General features: G+C 27.7%; 1 protein-coding gene across 11 annotated transcripts in view; it reads right to left on the reverse strand.

Annotated features, from left to right (window-relative positions):
- LOC107451483 (centrosomal protein of 152 kDa) overlaps positions 1-21,045 on the reverse strand; it is a 57,499-nt gene that overhangs the window by 20,012 nt on the left and 16,442 nt on the right. For 6 of the 11 annotated variants that reach the window (XM_071178992.1, XM_071178989.1, XM_071178993.1 and 3 more), the window contains exons 7-13: positions 14,202-14,341; positions 13,539-13,739; positions 9,681-9,828; positions 8,203-8,294; positions 7,284-7,384; positions 6,842-7,007; positions 1,623-1,751 (exon numbers count right to left, since the gene is read on the reverse strand). In XM_071178992.1, the coding sequence (XP_071035093.1) occupies positions 1,623-1,751; positions 6,842-7,007; positions 7,284-7,384; positions 8,203-8,294; positions 9,681-9,828; positions 13,539-13,739; positions 14,202-14,341 (977 nt within the window). Of the gene's footprint in view, positions 1-1,622; positions 1,752-6,044; positions 6,211-6,841; positions 7,008-7,283; positions 7,385-8,202; positions 8,295-9,680; positions 9,829-13,538; positions 13,740-14,201; positions 14,342-21,045 lie in introns of all 11 variants that reach the window. The other 5 variants (XM_071178994.1, XM_071178996.1, XM_071178990.1 and 2 more) reach the window with 1 other exon arrangement.

Here is a 21,045-nt window from a genome sequence, read left to right on the forward strand (position 1 = left end):
AAAAATATAAATACCTTGCTTTATATTTTTTGAAACGACTCATAATAATTTTAAAGAGTAAAACATTGTTTTAGTTCAATATTTTTACTTCTATTTAATTCCTGTCATAAGGCATTTTTAGCGCAATTTTTGCATTTTAAGGGCATTTTTTGCACTTTTAGGGACATTTTTTGCAGTTTGTAAGGGCATTTTTGGCACTTTTTAAGGGCATTAATTGAGATTTTTTAGGTCATCAAAATCCGGGCTCTACTGATGACATTGCCACCATGCTTTATTGAGATGATTTTTATTGTTTAATATATAAAGGCTTAAGAAACCATTCATAAGTGCCATTCTTCAACAAAGGGGAAACTTGAAAAATTTGAATTTCACGGGTTCTGCATGAGTGTTTCTCACTATATGATAAGAAAACAAATAGGGTAGAAGGGGGATATTGCAGAAATTTCTTTCAAATTTATCAAAAGACCTTATTAATATATAATTTTAACTCGATAAGTATCTTTTTAGTATTAATTTGGACGTTTTACTGCACTCTGGTTTATATCTGGACTTAGAAGTTTAGTTTTTCCATAATAATTTTTTGAAAATAGGTTGTTTTTGTCCACGGGACTAGTGTGGACAAACTTGATAACTTGTTAAGAAGTCATTCATTACAATTCAGAAAGGTATATCTAAAGCTAAAATGAAATTAATTTCAATTTAAGTCTAAGTGGAGAATAAATATTAGCATATATTAATCAAAATATAAATTTGTAATAGAACATTTCACTAAACATTTTGATCGCCAATTATTGAAAACTAATATTCAATTTGGTTTATCTGATAAGCAATTTGAATTTCTTTTAATTGAAATGTCAATTTCGAAAGTGCATTGAGATTCAGTCCTGGTAGTTTTAACCAGTTACTAGCGATTGAATTTTGTAAATTATTTCTGCTAGAAATTTGAGAAGTATTTTTTTTTCTGGAAAAATTAAAGATTTGTGATTAGAATAAATATATCTTTTTCCTTCCTTCCAGAAAAAAAAACATTAAACATTTAAAAATAGCATATCAAAAATATTCAGAGTCTACCATTTTGAATGCCCACCTATATTGTTATGGGCTATATCTGAGATAGCCTTCCATCCAAAATGGAGCTTCATAAATGGAGTACATGCGTTATTTATGCTTCTAGCATTCAAAGCGTGGATGTTTAACTTATTAGCAGTACTATAATGTTAATTAATTGAAACAATACAGAGCAAAACTTAATACTCAAATAGGTGAAAAACAGTATCAATTATATTATATTATCACTTTCAGTTGAAATTCTGAAAATAAAATATGTTATTAAAAGAGTAAAAAATAAATTTGAAAGAATAAATTTGGAAGTTACTTTTGCACCTTAAAAACTTTCTTTTACAAATTTATACTAAAGTATTCACTGCATGATTGTTCAACTGAGATTTGATCAATAAATTAAAAAGCTAATCAAGATGTCCACTTTAGCCCCATGCGTCTACACTAGCCCCCTTCACCCCTGTGATTTTTAAGTGAAAATTTCATTTTTCTCAAAGATGAAAATCAAAATTTCCTTTTTAAAAGTTAAATACAGAAAACACATGCTTTAATCAGAAACATACTTGAAACTTAGTTCGCAAATCCTTCACTAATTTTTCCAATTTCTCCACTTTATTTTCAAAGGAAGTTTTCATTTCCGCATTAACTGTTGACAGAGAAAGAACTTTTCCTTCCAATTCTTTTGATTTTTTCTGCGAAAAAGGCTTCTTATTATTAATTACTAAGCATAAACCAATTAAAATTAAAATATTTACAGTAAAGTAACATTTCTATGCAGACCTTTTGAAAAATAAAAAAAAAAGACTGTGACTGATCATGTAATTTTTACCAAACATTAGTAATATATAAATAATAAATGAAGTTAGATTATATAAAAATGAAATAAATAATTCAAACATAAAATATTTAATACAAAAAAAAATTCAATTACATAGATTGACTACAAAAATAATTTAATTACTTAACCACACAAAGTTTTGAAAAAATAGAATTCATTGTTCTTAACCTAATTTTTTATTAACCAGTAATCTTAAAGATTAGTTTTCAAATATTTTAAGAATATAATAAAATTAAAAAAAACAATGATCATTTTTTGAAATTTAACAATATTTTTAAAAAATGTGACTTCAATTAAAAAAATTCTTAAAATGCACAATTTCATGGATTAAATATGGATTTCATGGATTAAATTGGGGCATCTATATTTTGTGACCTTGGTCTTAGATTGGATTTTAATACTGGAACAAGATTCATTTCTGTCTTGAACCCTTATAAGCTTATAGTATAGGACCAAAATAAAGTAGTCGACATTTTATATATTGGTCTTAGTATGACTTTCAATATTAAACCAAGATTCATTTCTATCTAGGACCATTTTAAACTTATGGCTATATCACACGAGAGAAAATATGTGCAACTGCAAGTGTAAGTGCAACTGCAAGTGAAATTTCTCCAAAAAACGCTCATGTGATATAGAAATTACGGTTGCACGAAATATCTGCAACCGTTCAGGCAATTTCTTTCATGAACCAATCAGATCGTTTGCTTTTTATGACGTTTCAATTTTATGTGATGACATATACAAATGTAAATAAAAATGGCGGCGACGTTAGGAAGAGGATGATCGGATGAAATTTTTTTATAGATGAGACGGAACAAGTTTTTAGTTTAATAATAACATTTCCTTTAAAATGAAAGCATTAAAAATACTTTCGCACTATGAGATGACCATCTCAATGCAGTTGATGTACTACCATAACAGGAACCTGCACACGATTTTAGTATCGGTNACATTTCTATGCAGACCTTTTGAAAAATAAAAAAAAAAGACTGTGACTGATCATGTAATTTTTACCAAACATTAGTAATATATAAATAATAAATGAAGTTAGATTATATAAAAATGAAATAAATAATTCAAACATAAAATATTTAATACAAAAAAAAATTCAATTACATAGATTGACAATATTCATGACTACAAAAGTAATTTAATAACTTAACTACACAAAGTTTTGAAAAAATAGAATTCATTGTTCTTAACTTAAATTTTATTAACCAGTAATGTTAAAGACTAGTTTTCAAATATTTTAAGAATATAATAAAATTTAAAAAAACAATGATCACTTTATGAAATTTAACAATATTTTTAAAAAATGTGACTTCAATTAAAAAAATTCGTAAAATGCACAACTTCATGGATTAAATATGGATTTCATGGATTAAATTGGGGCATCTATATTTTGTGATATTGGTCTTAGATTGGATTTTAATACTGGAACAAGATTCATTTCTGTCTTCAACCCTTATAAGCTTACAGTATAGGATCAAAATAAAGTAGTCGACATTTTGTATATTGGTCTTAGAATGGCTTTCAATATTAAACCAAGATTCATTTCTATCTAGGACCATTTTAAACTTAGAATATGGGATCAGTATTGTAGTGTATGTTTTGTAATATTAGGCCTAGAATTGCTTTAAATATTGGACTAAATTTAATTTCTATCTAGGACCCTTATCAGATTACAATATAGGACCAATATTGGGAAATGTATAACTTGTAATACTGATCGCAGATAGAAATGAATCTTGATCAAATATTACCAACCTATATCTTGGTCCCATTATCTTAAAATTCAAACATCCTAATATCCCTCTCAGTTCATAATTCTTGTAAGACCTAGGTTGAGCTAATTTTGAGCCCAATTGGGGCTAAGACTTTTAGAAATGTAAAAATAAAGAGTGAGAAGAAAGAAAATAAATATGTTGTACAATGTGCAAAAAAAAGGACCGTTTACAATAACTTTTGATCTAATGATTGGATCTTCACATTCTAGGACTCAATCTTAATGGCTCGTGAGGGTGACCTCAAATATGCTAATTAATAAGAGAGCAGACGATATTTTAAGTTATGAAATCAGACACAAAAATGTACTTTCTCTGAAGAAACATACCATTTTTATGATGGATTTGGATTTCTGACCTCCAAAATATAGGAGAAAGCCGCAATCTGGGAAATATGGTTCTAACAGTTTGGTCAGGAGAGCCCACCAAAATTTGGATCCCTTAATGTTAATTTTACTTTTTGCATATTTCACTATATCTCGAGAACTTTTTAGGTGAATTGAAACATTTTTGCACACAATTATAAAATTTGTTTATCCAAAGATAACTCCAAGCAAAGAATAAATTTCAATAAATGCTTATTATTTTTTATTATTTTATTTAATAAAAGTCAAAAAAATTTTGAAAAGTAAGGTATACAAATTTTTGTATCATTTATAAGAATATAATTTTACATAATACACAAAATTTGAGCAAAAATCAGTTGAATGGTTCCTGAATTTAAATTTAAAAAAAAGTCACATATTTGAACTAAAATTGATCAGAAATTACTCAATCAATTTTACTCAAATTTTGTATTTTACTAAACAAAATTATGCTCTTTAAAATTATGCAAAAAATTCTTACCCTACTATTCAAAATTTTTATGACCATAATTAAATAAAATAATAAATATTTACTAAAATTTATTGTTTGAATGGAATTATCTTTAAATAAACGAATTTTATAATTGTGTGAAATTTTTTTTTAATTTGCTTAAACATTTCTTGAGATATAGTGAAATGCGCAAAAAGTAAAATTAACATTAAGGGGTCATAACTTTGAAGTACTCTTCTGATCAACTATTGGGACTATAGTTACCAGATTGTGGCTATCCTTGTTATTTTGGGAATGCGAAATCAGAGCCAGTAAAAAAAAAAAGATATGTTTATTCAGAGAAAATACGTTTTCCTGTCTGATTTTGCGACTTAAATTATCGTCATTATTAGAATATTTGAGGTCATTCTCTCGGGCCATTAAGATTGAGTCATAGAACGCAAAGATTCGATCATTAGATCAAAAGTCATTCAGAGTGATCCGTTTTCAATTAACAAAAAGAATCACAATTAATGTTGGCAGGTACCGTTAAACACTAACACAATAACAAAATAAAAATATTTATTTATATATATTATCTTGACGTTAAATACAAGTCTACAGTAGACAGTTTACAATATGTAGAGTGAATTAAGTAATTCTGTACTTAATGAAAGGCAGAAATGTCTACAAAAAGTATGTTCAAACAGCGAATTTTTGTACAAAACCTTAAAATGAATACCATACATTATTTTGAACAAGTGAAAATATTAATCAATTCTTATTTAGGAATAAAATAAAGACTTTATTTAAGTCATAGATACAGAATTCTTCTTCAGGACTACGACTATCTGTTTTGGGACACATAGAAATATTAGATTATAATCTAATTTACTATTAAGCAATTCTTACTTGCAATTTTCACCTGCACATCTTTCAGGAATGCATTTTCCCTTCGTTTTTATGAATTTTTAATCTGACTTAATTCTGAACCTTAACTTTTGCCATTCTTGTTTTATGTGGCTCATAGTTGTCTATAACCCCCTTTCTTTTTTGCATATACCAACTAAGAACAACCCTCTGAATCGCTCATTGTAAGGTTAAAAACATCAGCAAACTAGCAAGCCTAAACTAAATAATTAATTGCTAGGCTATGCATACAAATGCAATAATTTTATTTTTGGAAAAAAAAAAAAAAGTGGAGATGACTGGTTTTCAGACTCATCAATTCATTTGCATAACTAAGAAGAAAATTTAACAGGTGGTTGCCCTATATATTGCTTTATAAATATAAGAAGTTATAAAAAGCTTAGTGTTATATGCTGTGCTTGTTACATTAAACTTTTACTGAACTACTTTAAAATAGCAAAATTGATCTTTTATGATATAATTTAAATTTACTAAAAACTGTATTTAAAATTTTTTTTTCAATTTATACGTGTCTAAAACATACACTCTCTCACATATATAATGACATTGCAAAGAAAAAAAAACATAATAATGAATATGATATGATTAGAGCAAATTTAACTGAATTGGAAATAACTAACAGAGAACAAATTTACCTCAGAGTCATTAAATCTAGACTCGTAAAAGGTGGCTTTGTTTTGCAAATCATGTATTTTGACATCCTTTTCTTCCAAATCATGAAGTAAATTTTTATTTTCTCCTCTCGTAGCCCTAAGATTCTTCAATGCCATTTCCAGCTGAGAATTACAATTCTGAATTTCACTTTAAAAAACAAGGAAANTTTGCCATTCTTGTTTTATGTGGCTCATAGTTGACTATAACCCCCTTTCTTTTTTGCATATACCAACTAAGAACAACCCTCTGAATCGCTTATTGTAAGGTTAAAAACATCAGCAAACTAGCAAGCCTAAACTAAATAATTAATTGCTAGGTTATGCATACAAATGCAATAATTTTATTTTTGAAAAAAAAAAAAAAAGTGGAGATGACTGGCTTTCAGACTCATCAATTCATTTGCAAAACTAAGAAGAAAACTTAGCAGGTGGTTGCCTATATATTGCTTTATAAATATAAGAAGTTATAAAAAGCTAAGTGTTATATGTCGTGCTTGTTATATTAGGCTTTTACTGAACTAATTTAAAATAGCTTTATGATAAAATTTAAATTTACTAAAAACTGTATTTAAAATTTTGTTTTCAATTTATATATGTCTAAAACATACAATGACATTGAAAATTTTTAATGACATTGAAAAACATATAATGACATTGTCTAAAACATATAATGACATTATATAATGACATTGAAAAGAAAAAAAAAACATAATAATGAATATGATATGATTAGAGCAAATTTAACTGAATGGGAAATAACTAACAGAAAACATATTTACCTCAGAGTCATGAAATCTAGACTCGTAAAAGGTGGCTTTGTTTTGCAAATCGTGTATTTTGACATCCTTTTCTTCCAAATCATGCAGTAAATTTTTATTTTCTCCTCTCGTAGCCCTAAGATTCTTCAAGGCCATTTCCAGCTGAGAATTACAATTCTGAATTTCACTTTAAAAAAACAGAGAAAAATTACATTATTAATTTCAATTTTAGAAAACACATGAGATGACATTTTAGGAAACATATGAATTTTTTTATGGTATTTATTTCTACTACATTAAAAAAAACACTTTTTTTGCATTGTATGTATATTATATTTTAATAAATTATTTTATAGTTTTACAGTTACTGTAAGACATGATGTATACTTACGGTTAGCATGACATTAATCTTTAAAAAATGTTATTGCTTTAAAAAATTAAAAAGATTAGTAGAAAATATTACTTTTTAGAGATTTCAGTATTGTCTTGTGCGAAACGAGATGTTGCAATCCTCTGCAATGCTTCTGTTGTATGCAGCTCCGCTTCTAATGATTTAATCTTTTCCTGCAAAAAAAATTAATATTATTTACGTTTCTAAAGAGTTTTAAAAAAAGATTTCTGTTTCATATGGTGTCGGCTAATAGATTAAGAGAAAATATAAACTCTTTTGAAAGCTAAAATTTTTTTTTTGACCTAATAAAATAAAAAAAGTCTTTGTTTCTCTTACAGGGTGACCCTGATTTTTCCGAACTTATTTTAGTGAATTTCTCTGATTTTTTAAAATTGGTTGCAAAAGTTTTATTAAAATTAATAAAATTTTCAGTTAAGTCTTATTTTTAAACATAAAATCAATACTAAACACTGATATGTGCTATTTGAGTTGAAAATATACTAACATTGAAAAAAAAAATTATATGACCAACTCATTTTGGAAAAATATTGCACATCAATAAATTTATTAATTTCCTCAACTTTCTGGGTATTTTAGTTAAATTTCCTGATTTTTCCAAAATTAATCAAATTACTTTGACAAATTTGTGACCACCCTGCTGTATTTTGGACTAGTCTTAGTATTGTGCCTTCCAAAATATTTCAAAGTTAGTCTAGTTCCATGTAATTTGGATAATTGAGGATCTACTAGCTTATTTTATAACTATAGGGTAAAAAAAAAATTTTTTTTTAAGAACACAAGTTACCTATTTTGTTTTTTCCTTCCAAAAATATATTAAATTCTATTTAATAGATCCTTTGTTTAAATTTCTACTTAATTGAATATAGAATTACATTATAACATTTAAGAGATATTGTCTCTGGAAAGTAACAGCAGTAAGAGACTACATTATGAAATAATCAAAAATGAAAAACACACATTAAAAAATTACTTTAAGAATAGAGTTTTGTTCACTTAAGTTGGCCTTGTCTTTTTCAAGATCTTGAACCTTTGCTTTCAAAATACTGACATCTATCATTCCTCCTAAATGAAACAGAAAAGACAATAAATTTGCTAAAAGAGTTTGATCTTATTATTTAATTAATTATTTACTTGGTCAAAATAATTATCTCATAGTAAATAAATCCCTTTAATAAAATAATCCCAGAAGTATGTTGACAAATTAAATAAGTTTTTTAAGTCAAAAAGCAACATCAAAACTTCAAAATTTTTTATGTCTTTCAGTTGGTCCTTCTTCTAGTTAGTGTTTTGATTACCATACAGAATATGCAGGAAAAATACAGTACACATTAAGGTTTAATGTACAGTGGACGGATCAACAGTTGAGAGGTAGAAATTTTATTTAAGCCGACTGATTCTTTGTTTTATCAAATCACTAATTATCACAATTAGTCAAGAATGGAATCAGTTATTAGAGTGTTCACAAACACTAAAAAAAAAAACTTTGGTTTTCTAAAATGGTTTTTGAAGTTTACTTGACTTTTGTAAGCAGAGGAATAAATTTTATTATTAATTTTTCAGATATGTCGTATTTTTATACATAAAATATACAAGACACTTTACTTGCTATTAAAGATGAAAATAAATATTTATTTTAAAAAAAATTTATTACAAGTTCATTTTTTAAAAAACAATAAAGAACCTTTAGGTACATAAAACTCAAATTTATTTTCTATGACTTTTAGAGTATTTTAATTCAATTCCCTGATATTTCATTCATTTCTCTTAGTTTAAAAAGTTCTCCTTGTTTAATACTCTGTTATCCAGGAAATGAAACTAGAATTATCGAAACTTCACAATATACAGTAACTTGTGCATTGTAAAAAGGACAGTAGAAAAAGCACAAAAAGTTCCTTTTAAAACATAGAATAGGTATGCAGAAATTAAGTATAGTTCTAGTATAATTAAATAAAGTGAATTGAGAGAATACCGAATAGAGCCTTTTCTCTATAATTTAGTTACAGGCTTATTTGCAACAATGCCAACTTGCTTTAAACAGTAGATAAATGTTTTCGAGTAGTAGTCTTTTAATTTATGATTCTCGGTTTAGTACATTCAATTTATAGGTTTTTTTTTCTCACTACTACTTATAAATAATTCAAAGGCTCATGTGATACGCTACTTTGGTACAGTTAAGTCATGTTGAGCCTTTTAAAAAGTTGTCAAAATTAACTGATAATCAGCTAATTTAAGGTTGTAGTTCTCTTACCGTTTTTTTTTTTTTAGAAAATATTTTGTTGTATCTGAAGCAGTTGGCATCTCTGTAACTAAATAGGAATTTATTCTATCTTTTTAGTATTACTGTATTAAATTTAAACAATGTAGGCAGATTCACTCTGTAAATTGTGCTGAATTATTAACTTTTAAGAATCATTTAAAGAAAAAATAAAATGAAAACAGCAGTTATACCAGATTCAAGAAGCTGTTGACACTGTTTTTGAGTAGCTTCCAATTGTGAGGATAAATTATTGAAAATCTCACTCTTTTCAATTACCAAATGGTCATATTTTTTTTGTAATTCACTAACTCTATCTTCTAAATGCATCACATCTTTAGACTGAAACAAAATAGATTTCATTTTAAGTTGAACATGAGTATAACGAACTAAAATACATGAAACTTAAAACCAGTAATATAGCTGGTTGATTGTGAAATATCAATGCGTTAAAAACAATTAATGATATAGATGTGAAAAACTATGCATCAATTTAACCCTTTCAAAATCTTTTTTCAATATGTTATATACAATTAATTTTGCATTTTCTTTCATTATATTTTTTCTCCACATAATGCTTCTTTTTAGAAACAATACTCAGATTACATTGAGAAAAAAAATAATTAAGAATAAAAAAAGTTAAGATAATTTATTCAAGAGTATCTAAAAAAATAATTACACAATGAAAACTTTTAAAATGTACCATAAAGCCAAAATTTAAGAATTCCAGATCATCTGTGTCAGATTCAATAATTTTCGCAGAGTTGTTATACGGAAAATACTTCACTTCTTCTGAATGCCACAAAAAATCCTCCTCACCCATATTTAAAGAATTTCAATTAACAGTATGTATTTATCTATTACAGCGAACTTCTTATTTTATATAATTTTCATAATAGAAAGATCTTGATAGAAAAAGAAAAACCTTATCTCTAAAAGCAGGATTCGTGATTTTTTTTAAAAAAATAAAAAAAGTCAGATTTTTTTGATTTAAATCAGATTTTTTTGATTTTTATTCAAATACACTGTAAGAACTTTCATTTATGATTAGAAAAACTTTGTAAATGTTTAATCAAAATTAAATTAATATTAAAACTATATTATAACAATATTTTAGAAGCTCTAACTTACTAAAATAATTTTTCATAATAATACATAACTTTGAATGCATAGCATAGAATAATACATAACTTTGAACCATTCTGAAATAAATGCATAATTGAAATTTAACGATGAAATAGAAAATTTAAAGAATATTTCAGGGGTTGTCTAGGTTTTTCTGAAAGGTACCTATTTTGTGAAAATTAAGACATAATTTGTGAAAATTAAAAATCATATTAAAAAATCAACACAAATATGGTAAAAATATGGATTTATCGTTTCTTATGAGACACAAAAATAAAATTGTAAGAAAAAAGTATTTTGTCAAATTATTCTACCGTTTTTCCTAAAGTTGAATTTGTGAAGGTACCACTAAACGGTAGTAAATTTGGCTTGGATAGACCCCTGTACTATGACTATTAAAACAAAGTTTCAATCAGTAAACCATAATTTTAATTTAAAATTGTGATTTCTTGATTTTTAAAATGACAAAATAAATGTAACAGATTGTGTTTATAGATGTAGACATTCATCAAAAAATAAATATTTAATCTATATATTTTTAGATTAAAATAATTATTTTTAATTCTATATCAAAATAGATAAGTTAAAAACATTTTTTTTTTATTCTATGAGCTCATTGGAATTTTTTTTACAAAATTTCTTTATAGAAAATCAGATAATGTCAAAGATACTGTAAACATATTATAACCCTACTGCTAACATAACCCTACTGCTTCAAATAGACCTTGAAGAGAAGAATGACACTATATCAGGAGAAAAATATCTGAATTCATCAGCCTTTTTTTTTCTTTTTCTATTTTTGGCATATTAGGGTAATTTCTTTATAATATAACCTCAAGCTTCAGAAATATACATTTTCTACCAATAAAATATAACATAGATTTTAATTCCACGCTTTTCCATTCAAAAGGTGGAATTTTAATTAAAATTATTTGCATTATTTTTTGAAAAAATCATGTTTATTAATTATTTTCCACAGCTATGCAAGTCTATATTAAGACAGCATTAAATGTTTACTTTAATCTGTACTTTCATCCTCAAGAAACAAAACATTTTTAAAAATGTAATTTCAAATGTGTTGGAATTTAACAAACTCCAAGAACATAAGTAATTTCGTTAACTAAAATGAATTAATGCAGCAATTTATTTAAAATAAATTTTAAAACTAAGACAACAAAATAATAGAAGTATCAATAATTTAAAACACTGTTTTCTAATTTTTAAAATCAATATATTTAAAAAAAATTCATTGATTTAAATCAATGATTTTTAAAAAAAAATCATTTGATTTAAATTGTGATTTAAATCAACAAATCCTGTCTAAAAGTACTATTTTTTTAAGGGAAGGTGCTTCAATTTTAGATTATTTAATACACAATCTACCTTGTAAACTAGAATCCAGAAGCATAGCAAATTTGTTCACATTAAAAGTATTTTCCGTTAACATATGATATTAACTTAGTTTATTAATTTATAATCAAGACCCTGTTACAGCATTTTTTTCAAGCTTTTTTCGACAAAACTCACTTGTAATAAAATCTATAATAGTAAAACTTTTAATAGAAATAAATTTTAATAGCTTATATGTAACTAACTTATAATAAGTGTTTTGTGTTTATAAAAAAAAACCTTATATGCATAACATAAAACTGTACACAAGTTTTAATTAAATGACTTAGCCTAATTTTTATAGGAAGTCTAGTTTTTAACTGAAAAATAAATAAAAATAACCTTTTATAAAGCAATAATAAAGAAAATCAATACTAAATAGAATAAAATAAATTTATTTAGTATGCGCAGACAGAAATGCAAATATTAACTCAAGAAAAACTTAATTACTACCTACATGTTGTTAGAACTTAAATAGATATAAGTGGATAAAAAGAATTAAATTTGAATAACATTTGATTTCAATACTGATGGCAGAAGTAACGTCCTCAATTACTTATATCTCTCAATCTTTTCTCTTTTTCTGTTGTTTTTTTTTTCTAGAAAAAAAAATTTCTAACATCTCTAGACATTTCTGATTTTCCTTTAATTTCATCATCCATATATCCCCCTAGAATAATGTAGTTTCTTAATAATTGTTGTTTCACATAACAGACAAGTGATTGCACAGAGAAGAGATTATCTGAAACTTTTTGCGATTTTTATAAATAGATTGTTCACTTTGAAATCAACCACTTTTTTCAAAATGTGTAGTTTTTTTTTTAAATACTAAATTTTTACATACAGAAGATAATTTCGGTTCAATTAAATAAAAAAATATTAAATTATAAACTCTTATTTTTATACACAAAAGCAATACTTGTAAAATTTTAAGGGAGAAAGAAAATATTCTGTATCTATGCTGTACATTTTTTTCATCAACACATAAAGGATATATGCTCTAATATTATTGGCAATAAGCATGCTTGGGAACTAAACACTGGGGGTTCCGCGTTCGGCTGACCACCTGACCGAAACATCTGCTCCTGCACCGCAGAGCCCAAGGTCATGAAAACTGAGATGGGCACAGTAGGCCTTGGCCCTCTATGAGCTGTCGCGAAACTGAGAAAAAAATTCCTTAGTTTGCAGTATTATTGGCAATATTCTCACACATTTTAAGGAGAAAAAAAATTCTTTCATTTTCTAATTTTAAAAGTCATCACATTAACAGAAAGAAAAACGAGTTATAAAAATTGTAGGCAGAAACTGTGGCAGTAGCTTTTGTTCACATAAATATACGAGGAAATCACACAGATTGGATTTTTAAAAAATGGAATTTCCCAAATGCATGTTCTAAAATTTGTGAGATGTAATAAATAATATCATATTAAAAACATAGCATATTAAAAAAATATCATATTTGGATAACACTTCCAGGAACCAATTGATTTTGTAACGGATAGACTCCACTGTACTTATTAAGTCAACAAGCAACTTACTTTACTCTTCAATTCAGATTCAAGTTGGTCAATAAATTTTTTAAAGTCTAATACTTCATTCTGGTGACGCAATTTTAATTCTGAAAGGACGCTCTCGTGTTGCTTTCGAAGGTTGGAGAGTGATTCAGACCGGTGCATTCCTTTCAACTGTCTTTCCAACGATTCTATTTTTTCTTCACACGACTGTAATTCAGACTGCATCTGTAAAACAAAAGTAAATTAACTGGGATAAGGAAAAAAGTTGCAATTAGATGTGGGTACACTCAGGAAGATCAATCCATACAGATAAGTCAGTACAATAAATCAAAAAAGAAACGAACAATAAATAAATACAAAGAAATATGTAAAAAAAAAAAAAAAAATAANTGGAAGGACTTTTTAAAAAAAAAAAAAAAAAAAAAAACAAGAATTACGGTTAACGTTCTCCAGGCAAACCCAAAATCCCTTAGATTTCCAGAGTATAAGTTGAAAATTCTCATAGAGTTTAACGGTCTAAAACAGCATATTTTTAAGTAAAAAAAGTAGTAGTAGTACTTTATGTCTCACTACAGCTGCATGGCTGGAAACATGCCATATCAATCCTTTGCTGAGGGGCTTTGCTTTGATTTTAAAAATTACTGTAGGTTTATTTAAATAGAATTTAAAAATTAAACTTCAAATCACCTCATTTTTAGCATCTGTAACAGAAGCAAGTTCACTTTCAAGAGCTGCAATCTTACCCTCCTGCTTTTTCTTCTGAAGTTCATAATCAGATGTATATTTTTGCAATTCATCCAGTTTAGAGACTAGGGAAGTTTTTTCACCTAGGAGAAAAGGTCCAAAACAAAATTATTCACATTAGTATATAAGCAAAACAAGTAGATAATATGGAAACCAAATGCAGGATGATCTAAAATTATAATCAAAATAATTGGCAATACTTTGAAATAAATAGGATAGTTAAGTTCTTTTGTAACATAGTTTGAATAAAGTGGCTACTTCTCTGCTTCAAAAACTAAATTTTACCCTGTTGGCTACATTTTGATTGACAAAAAAACTTTTGTAAAAGGTAAAAAAAAAAAGAGCTTTATAACCTTTGATTTAATGAGTAGATTTTCACATATTTAGATGCAATCTTAAGGAATCAAGACATTAATTTTAAATATTTCATACATTTCTGATTACCATATTTTAAGATAACAACTTCAGGCACAAAAACATACTTGTTTTGTATGAACATGCTTATTTTTTTACCATTACTAAAATAATACATAAAGTTATGTAGAAAAATTATTTAATTGTACAAAAATGGATCTAGAGACATGGAGAAATAGAAAGAATGTGAAATTTACATAAAAGAGCCCAAACATAAAATTCTATTCATGTCTAAGCTATAGGAACTATATTTTAGCAGCCCCCCCCCCATATTTTGAGCATAAAAATTCAAATCTGTGGTCAAATTCATTTATTCAGAGAAAGTAGGATTTTGTGTCTGATTTTGTAATATAAAATATTGTCTGCATAAATATTTTTAATGTTTACATTTAAAATACAGAAAATAGTCTCCTTTTGAAAGGAGAGCGGTAAAAACTTGAAAAATAGTTTGTAAGGTAAAAAGTTTTTCAGCCTTTTGTAACTTTGTAATTTAAAATAAACTCTAACAGTTGATCGAATTCAGTTAAACAGCCACAGTGAAATAAAAATTAATGTATGTTTATTTGAGAATATTTATTTCTTCCACTATTATAAGGGATTCAACTGATTAATTTCAAAATCAGAATTTAATAATTTAAAACGGTGAATGTAAACATTTTTTTTATAAAATTAATTTTTTCCCCTATACAGTAACAAACCGAATATTATGCTCGTGTGTAACTTGTTTGTAAGATTGTATACCCTGCTGCCTCATAACATATTTATTTTTTAAATAATTCATAATAAAAAAATCATGGATTTTTTAAGAAAATAAATATGTTAACAAGAAGCTATTATGCTACTTCCCTGAATCAACATTTTTAAAAGGAGTATTTAAAAGAATCTTAAATAGACAAAAGAATGAAGGAATAACCTAAGTATAATCCTTCATTCTTTTGTCATTCATTCTTTCATCTTTTCTTCATTCATTCTCTTTTGTCTTCATTCTTTGAATATGTAGTGAAATGCCTTGCATTCAGAATAGTCAGAACTTCGGAAAATCCGGAAAGTAGATTTTTCCAGATAATGGATCTTTATGGTAAACAAAAATCCTAACATGTGTTATTCATTAAAAAAGATGAATAAAAGATAATTAATCGATGACAATGCTCATAATTAACGGAAAACATGTATAAATGGTATAATACGTGTTGCTGGATATATATGTAATAAAAAAGGAAACAAAGGATATGCTTAATTTCCCTCTCATGAATAAAGACGTGTTTTTTTCCCTTCATCTTTTACTTCTTTCCATTTAATTTGAAGAATTATCACTAGCATGGTAGATTCTTCAAATTGGAAGAGTAAATGAATCTTATTAAATTGTACTAACAATGTAAAATTTTAATTTTTTGTTTAACAAGGAACAAAATTGAGTATAGTTTTTATTAAAGCTTCATTAATACAGTCAAACTCGTTTATAACGAGCTCGGACTTAACGAGAACTCGGATTTACCGAGGGAAACGAAAATATTTGGTTGGATCAATGTTAAGTTTATGGAACAGAAGTCGCTTTTAACGAACAAGACCCGGTTTTAGCGAGCAATATTTCTCTGCCTTTCAATCTTTTTTCTCATCTTTCTAGCCTTTCTGTCTTATCTTTTTTTCAAAATAAGAAATACGCGCGAAATAAAAAAAACCCCCGCAAAATGAAACTTAATTGCCCTTTAAGACTGTAGCGCAACTAGAAATTTTTTGCTGGCTGGGAGGGGGCTAGTTGTCATTAAATTAAGAAAAGTATTTAATTAAATTAATTAATGTAATTAAAGTAAGTATTAATTAAATTTTAAGTAAACTCAATCATTTGCCCTCAATCCCCCCCTTTTCTGGTTGCATGCCTGCCTTAAGGATCCGTTTATTACGAGCACTCGGATTTAACGAGTACAATGTTACGGTCCCTTTGTGCTCGTTATAAACGAGTTCGACTGTATTCATTGTTTATTCCTTTCACTCAAGTTTTGTTTCTCTATAACTGCTTTTGTCTTTTCAACAACTTCTTAAGTATGTCCTTAAATCAGCATAAATATTTATCTATTCTAAAAACTCAGTAAGATGAAATTATTAGAAATCTATGTAAATAAAGCAGAATGTTCACATGTATGTATCTTATATAAAAAGAAAGTTTTTCATAAGTGTTTCTATCAGAAATAGTTCTGGAACGGAATATAGATGGCAGCACCAAGTCATGTGATTAATAAATGCTTTTTTTATGTGTTAGGCAGTTTAGTTCTCCATGCGTTTGTGTCTCAATAAAGTTGTGTTATTGAAACTGGCATGGCAATACATGAATGATTGTTTCCCCGAGATGGAATCTTTTTACAATAGGATTTGATAAATATTTTATAATGGGAGTGATCTTGAAGCTCTAATCAATCAAAAATTAGTTTTATTGTACATTTTTATGAGTTTTGATTTTTATGTTTGGTTGGTGCAAGTAAAATCAGCATTAATAAATGTGTATTTTAAAGGTAAATCAAACCATCATATGTTTCGTTTGTAGACACATATGCTGTTAACCCCTAAACGATCGGTTAATTTTCAAGAAAACTGTCATAAAAGTGCCTATTTCGCCAAATACACGTATTTGATTAGTGCTGACGTCTGGTTTAAAAAAAACTAACTATCTACAATTACCTTAAAAAATATCCTGGTACAGCCATCTGGTGAGTAAAATAAGAAATAAAATTTTTACCGGGCATAAAAAATGAATTAGTTTTATTCTCATAGGTGCGTTACTACTACTCACTCCAGCCTGTAAATTTCACAGGAGCGAGAAATAGAGGGCGAAACCTTACCCCGTCATTTTCATGGGAGCGAAAAGGAAGGGGTTAAAGCATGTTTCTGTAAACTTAAATAATGGAAACTCAACAAGAAGTAATGAAATAAATTTGAAGTTATCTATTAAGCTATGGGGAAATTGTGGCAAATTCTGAGAATCACACTTTAACCAATACTTTTTGTATAGTTAAACTTCTAACTCATACTATGGTAAATCTAAAAGTATAAGGCCACACTGTGATATAGAGTAAACATAATAATAAAAAATAAATACAGTAATCCGAGCCCCGATTAACCGAGCTGTCAAATATCTCTAAGATTTTTTTTTGTTTTTGCTTCTACATTTTCTATTTTTTTAAACTACCGAAAAAAATTCTGAACTTGATCTCACAAACACTCAGGAAAACAAAATCCATCATCCCTACTACGCTTACTTTGCATTGTATCAGCACCGCTCCACCCCTCCCCTTCTTTTGAAAGAAGAATATTGCGACACTCAGTTTCAGGGTTCAAAAAGAGAAGCATGAAACGATAGAGAGTACACTGAATTGTTTTCATTGTCTAGTCATATGACCCATCCCCCCTTACTACTAAATGGTTTCGACTGGTCACATGATTCCCTCCCTGGAATCGGGATATTGTTTTGCGGGGAAAAGTACAGTGGTTACATTCAGTCAATTCTACAGATTCGAAATGAGTAGCAATAAGAGAAAGCGAGTTGTTGTTTCTATAGAAACAAAATTAGAAGCAATTCAAAGATTAGATAAAGGTGAATCAATAAAGAGAGTAGCGAGAGATGTCGGAGTCGGAGCTGTTACTGTTGGTGACTGGAAAAGGAAGAGAAATGAAATAGAAATATGGAGTGCAGAAAAGGCTAATTGCAGTTTACGAAAAACAATGAAAAAGTGTGAATTCGAAAAAACATCCGAATCATTATTCCCATGGTTCACACATTTGAGAGAAAAGGGAAGTCCAATATCAGGATCTATGCTACAAGCAAAAGAACTGGACTTTAATAAACTTTTCTATGCTGGAGAAGATTTCACTGCTAGTAGTGGATGGTTGGATCGTTCGAAAAAGAGATATGGAATTCGTCAATTAAATATATCGAGAGAAAAATTATCAGCTGACTGTGAGGAGGTGATTAAATTCAAAGAAAGTTTTAAAAATCTCATTGCACAAGAAAATCTGAAAATGGATCAACTTTTCAATTGCGATGAAACAGGACTTAACTTTAGAATGTTGCCTTCAAAAACTCTTACGGCAAAGAATGATAGGTCAGCTCCGGGGTACAAGATAAGTAAAGAAAGGGTAACAATATTAGCATGTTCGAATGCATCTGGAAACCTAAAACTAAGAACAATGTTGNGTTGCTTTCAAAAACTCTTGCGGCAAAGAATGATAGGTCAGCTCCGGGGTACAAGATAAGTAAAGAAAGGGTAACAATATTAGCATGTTCGAATGCATCTGGAAACCTAAAACTAAGAACAATGTTGATTGGCAAGTTGAAAAAACCTAGAGCATTTAAGAATGTTCATATTCCAAGTTTACCAGTGTATTACAAAAATCAAAAAAGTTCTTGGATGGATGCAGATCTGTTCAAAAAATGGTTTTTTGATGAATTCGTTCCTAACGTAGAGACATTCTTAAAAAATCAAAATCTTCCAAGGAAAGCAATATTACAGCTTGACAATGCTCCATGTCATCCGAATGATGATGAATTGGCGAGTGGCAACATTAAAGCCCTTTTTTTGCCGCCCAACGTCACATCACTTATTCAGCCTTTAGATCAAGGTGCTTTGGAGAACACAAAGAGAAATTATCGAAAGAAATTACTAAAATTTCTCATTGAAGGAATTGAGGAAAATAAAAGTGTTCCTGAGACACTTAAAAGTTAAATGTATAGGATGCTGTCTACTGGATAGCTGAGGCATGGGATGAAGTAAAATCAGACACCATAAAAAAGTCGTGGAGGAAAATTATCGATACACAGAGTACAGAACATCACGGAAAGTCCAATGAATGTAGTGATGAGCTTTGGATTTAGTCATTAAACTGCCACTAGCTGAGCCAATAAACGAAGAGGATATACGTGACTGGATAAATGCTGACGAACAACAAGAAATTACGGATGAAATTATCGTCAATACCGTGAATAAGGAAAAGGAATCTAGTGATGAAGACAGTGAGGGTGAAAATCGATATATGAAAATTTCACATACAGATGGATTAAAAGCTATCAAAAGTGCTATTGAATACATAGAACAACAAGAAGAAGGAACACCAGCAATCCTGTTATCTTTAAAAAAATGGCGAAACATTGCTGCAGAAAAACGGCAAAGTAAAGTTATTCACCTTATCTGTAGGCGGTGCTTATTTTCGCTTGCAGACGTAATGGTCCGCATAAACTTCCGGAGCAACCAGAACTTATTTCTTTTCTAATATTTTTACTTAGGCTGATTCAATCATCGTTGATTAATATGAAAAATTCATTTTTAGGAAAAATTCATTTTTAGGAAAAATACATAAAAGTTAAATAAAGGTTCTTTGAATACATAAAAGTTCAAAAAGAAATAAATTTTCTTTGAATACATAAAAGTTAAAAAAAGAAATAAAGGTTCTTTGAAGTATGTTTGTTTTTAAGTCTAAATAACTCAATGTAAAGATCTATATGCAAACATTACCTGGAATTATTACAGAATAAAGCTCTACACTATTTTTTTTTTTTTAACATGGGCTATATTTGTTTCGACTCAGTGATGAGGCAAAGGGCCCATGCTATCCCTCTCCTGAAATTTTGAGTTTAAAAAAAATATATAATCTGAACAAAACGAACTTTTCTGTATATATTTCTTAAAATTTTTCCCAAAATAATTTTTTATCTAATATATACAGTATTCTTATTCTTTAAATTTCAAGATTTCATCAAGCATAATTTAAAATAAAATTGGTATGTTCCCATAATGTAATGTAAATTTAAGGCATGACTTTTAACACTAAATAATTCAGATTCGTGTATGCTATATTTGACATATAAAAAATAAAGTTACCTTAAACCAGAGGTGGCATTTCATGTGGCACACAAACTTAATTTAAATTGAAAAAAAAATTTTTTTTTTGAAAGATTTTAAATATAAAATAATTAGTAAAAATTAAAACAATACAGTTTGTATCCTTGTAAGTTTTCTCCTTATTATTTGTAATTGTAAAATTATTTCATTAAAAAAAAGTAATTAAATGTAATTTTCTGTTTATTATTTCCTTGCTCATTTAAATACATAAAAATGATGAGCAAAAAATTATGATTGGCTAAATGTTAACCATTGTTTAAATTTCACTAGAAACAATTCAAGATTTTAAAGATAACATCTGTGATATTTACTAGCGTATAGCTTTATTTGATCTAGAAAGAAAAGTGACTGTACGTGTAATAATTCAATGAACAACCAATTTTCAATTCCAAGATACGATAGCACTTATTGACTTAGCATAAAATTTATATTAATAATTGCCATGTTCAGGATTTTTTACACTAAAAGTGGTGCACAAGATGCTC

Source organism: Parasteatoda tepidariorum, chromosome 3, assembly GCF_043381705.1.
Source record: "Parasteatoda tepidariorum isolate YZ-2023 chromosome 3, CAS_Ptep_4.0, whole genome shotgun sequence".
Lineage (NCBI taxonomy): Eukaryota > Metazoa > Arthropoda > Arachnida > Araneae > Theridiidae > Parasteatoda > Parasteatoda tepidariorum.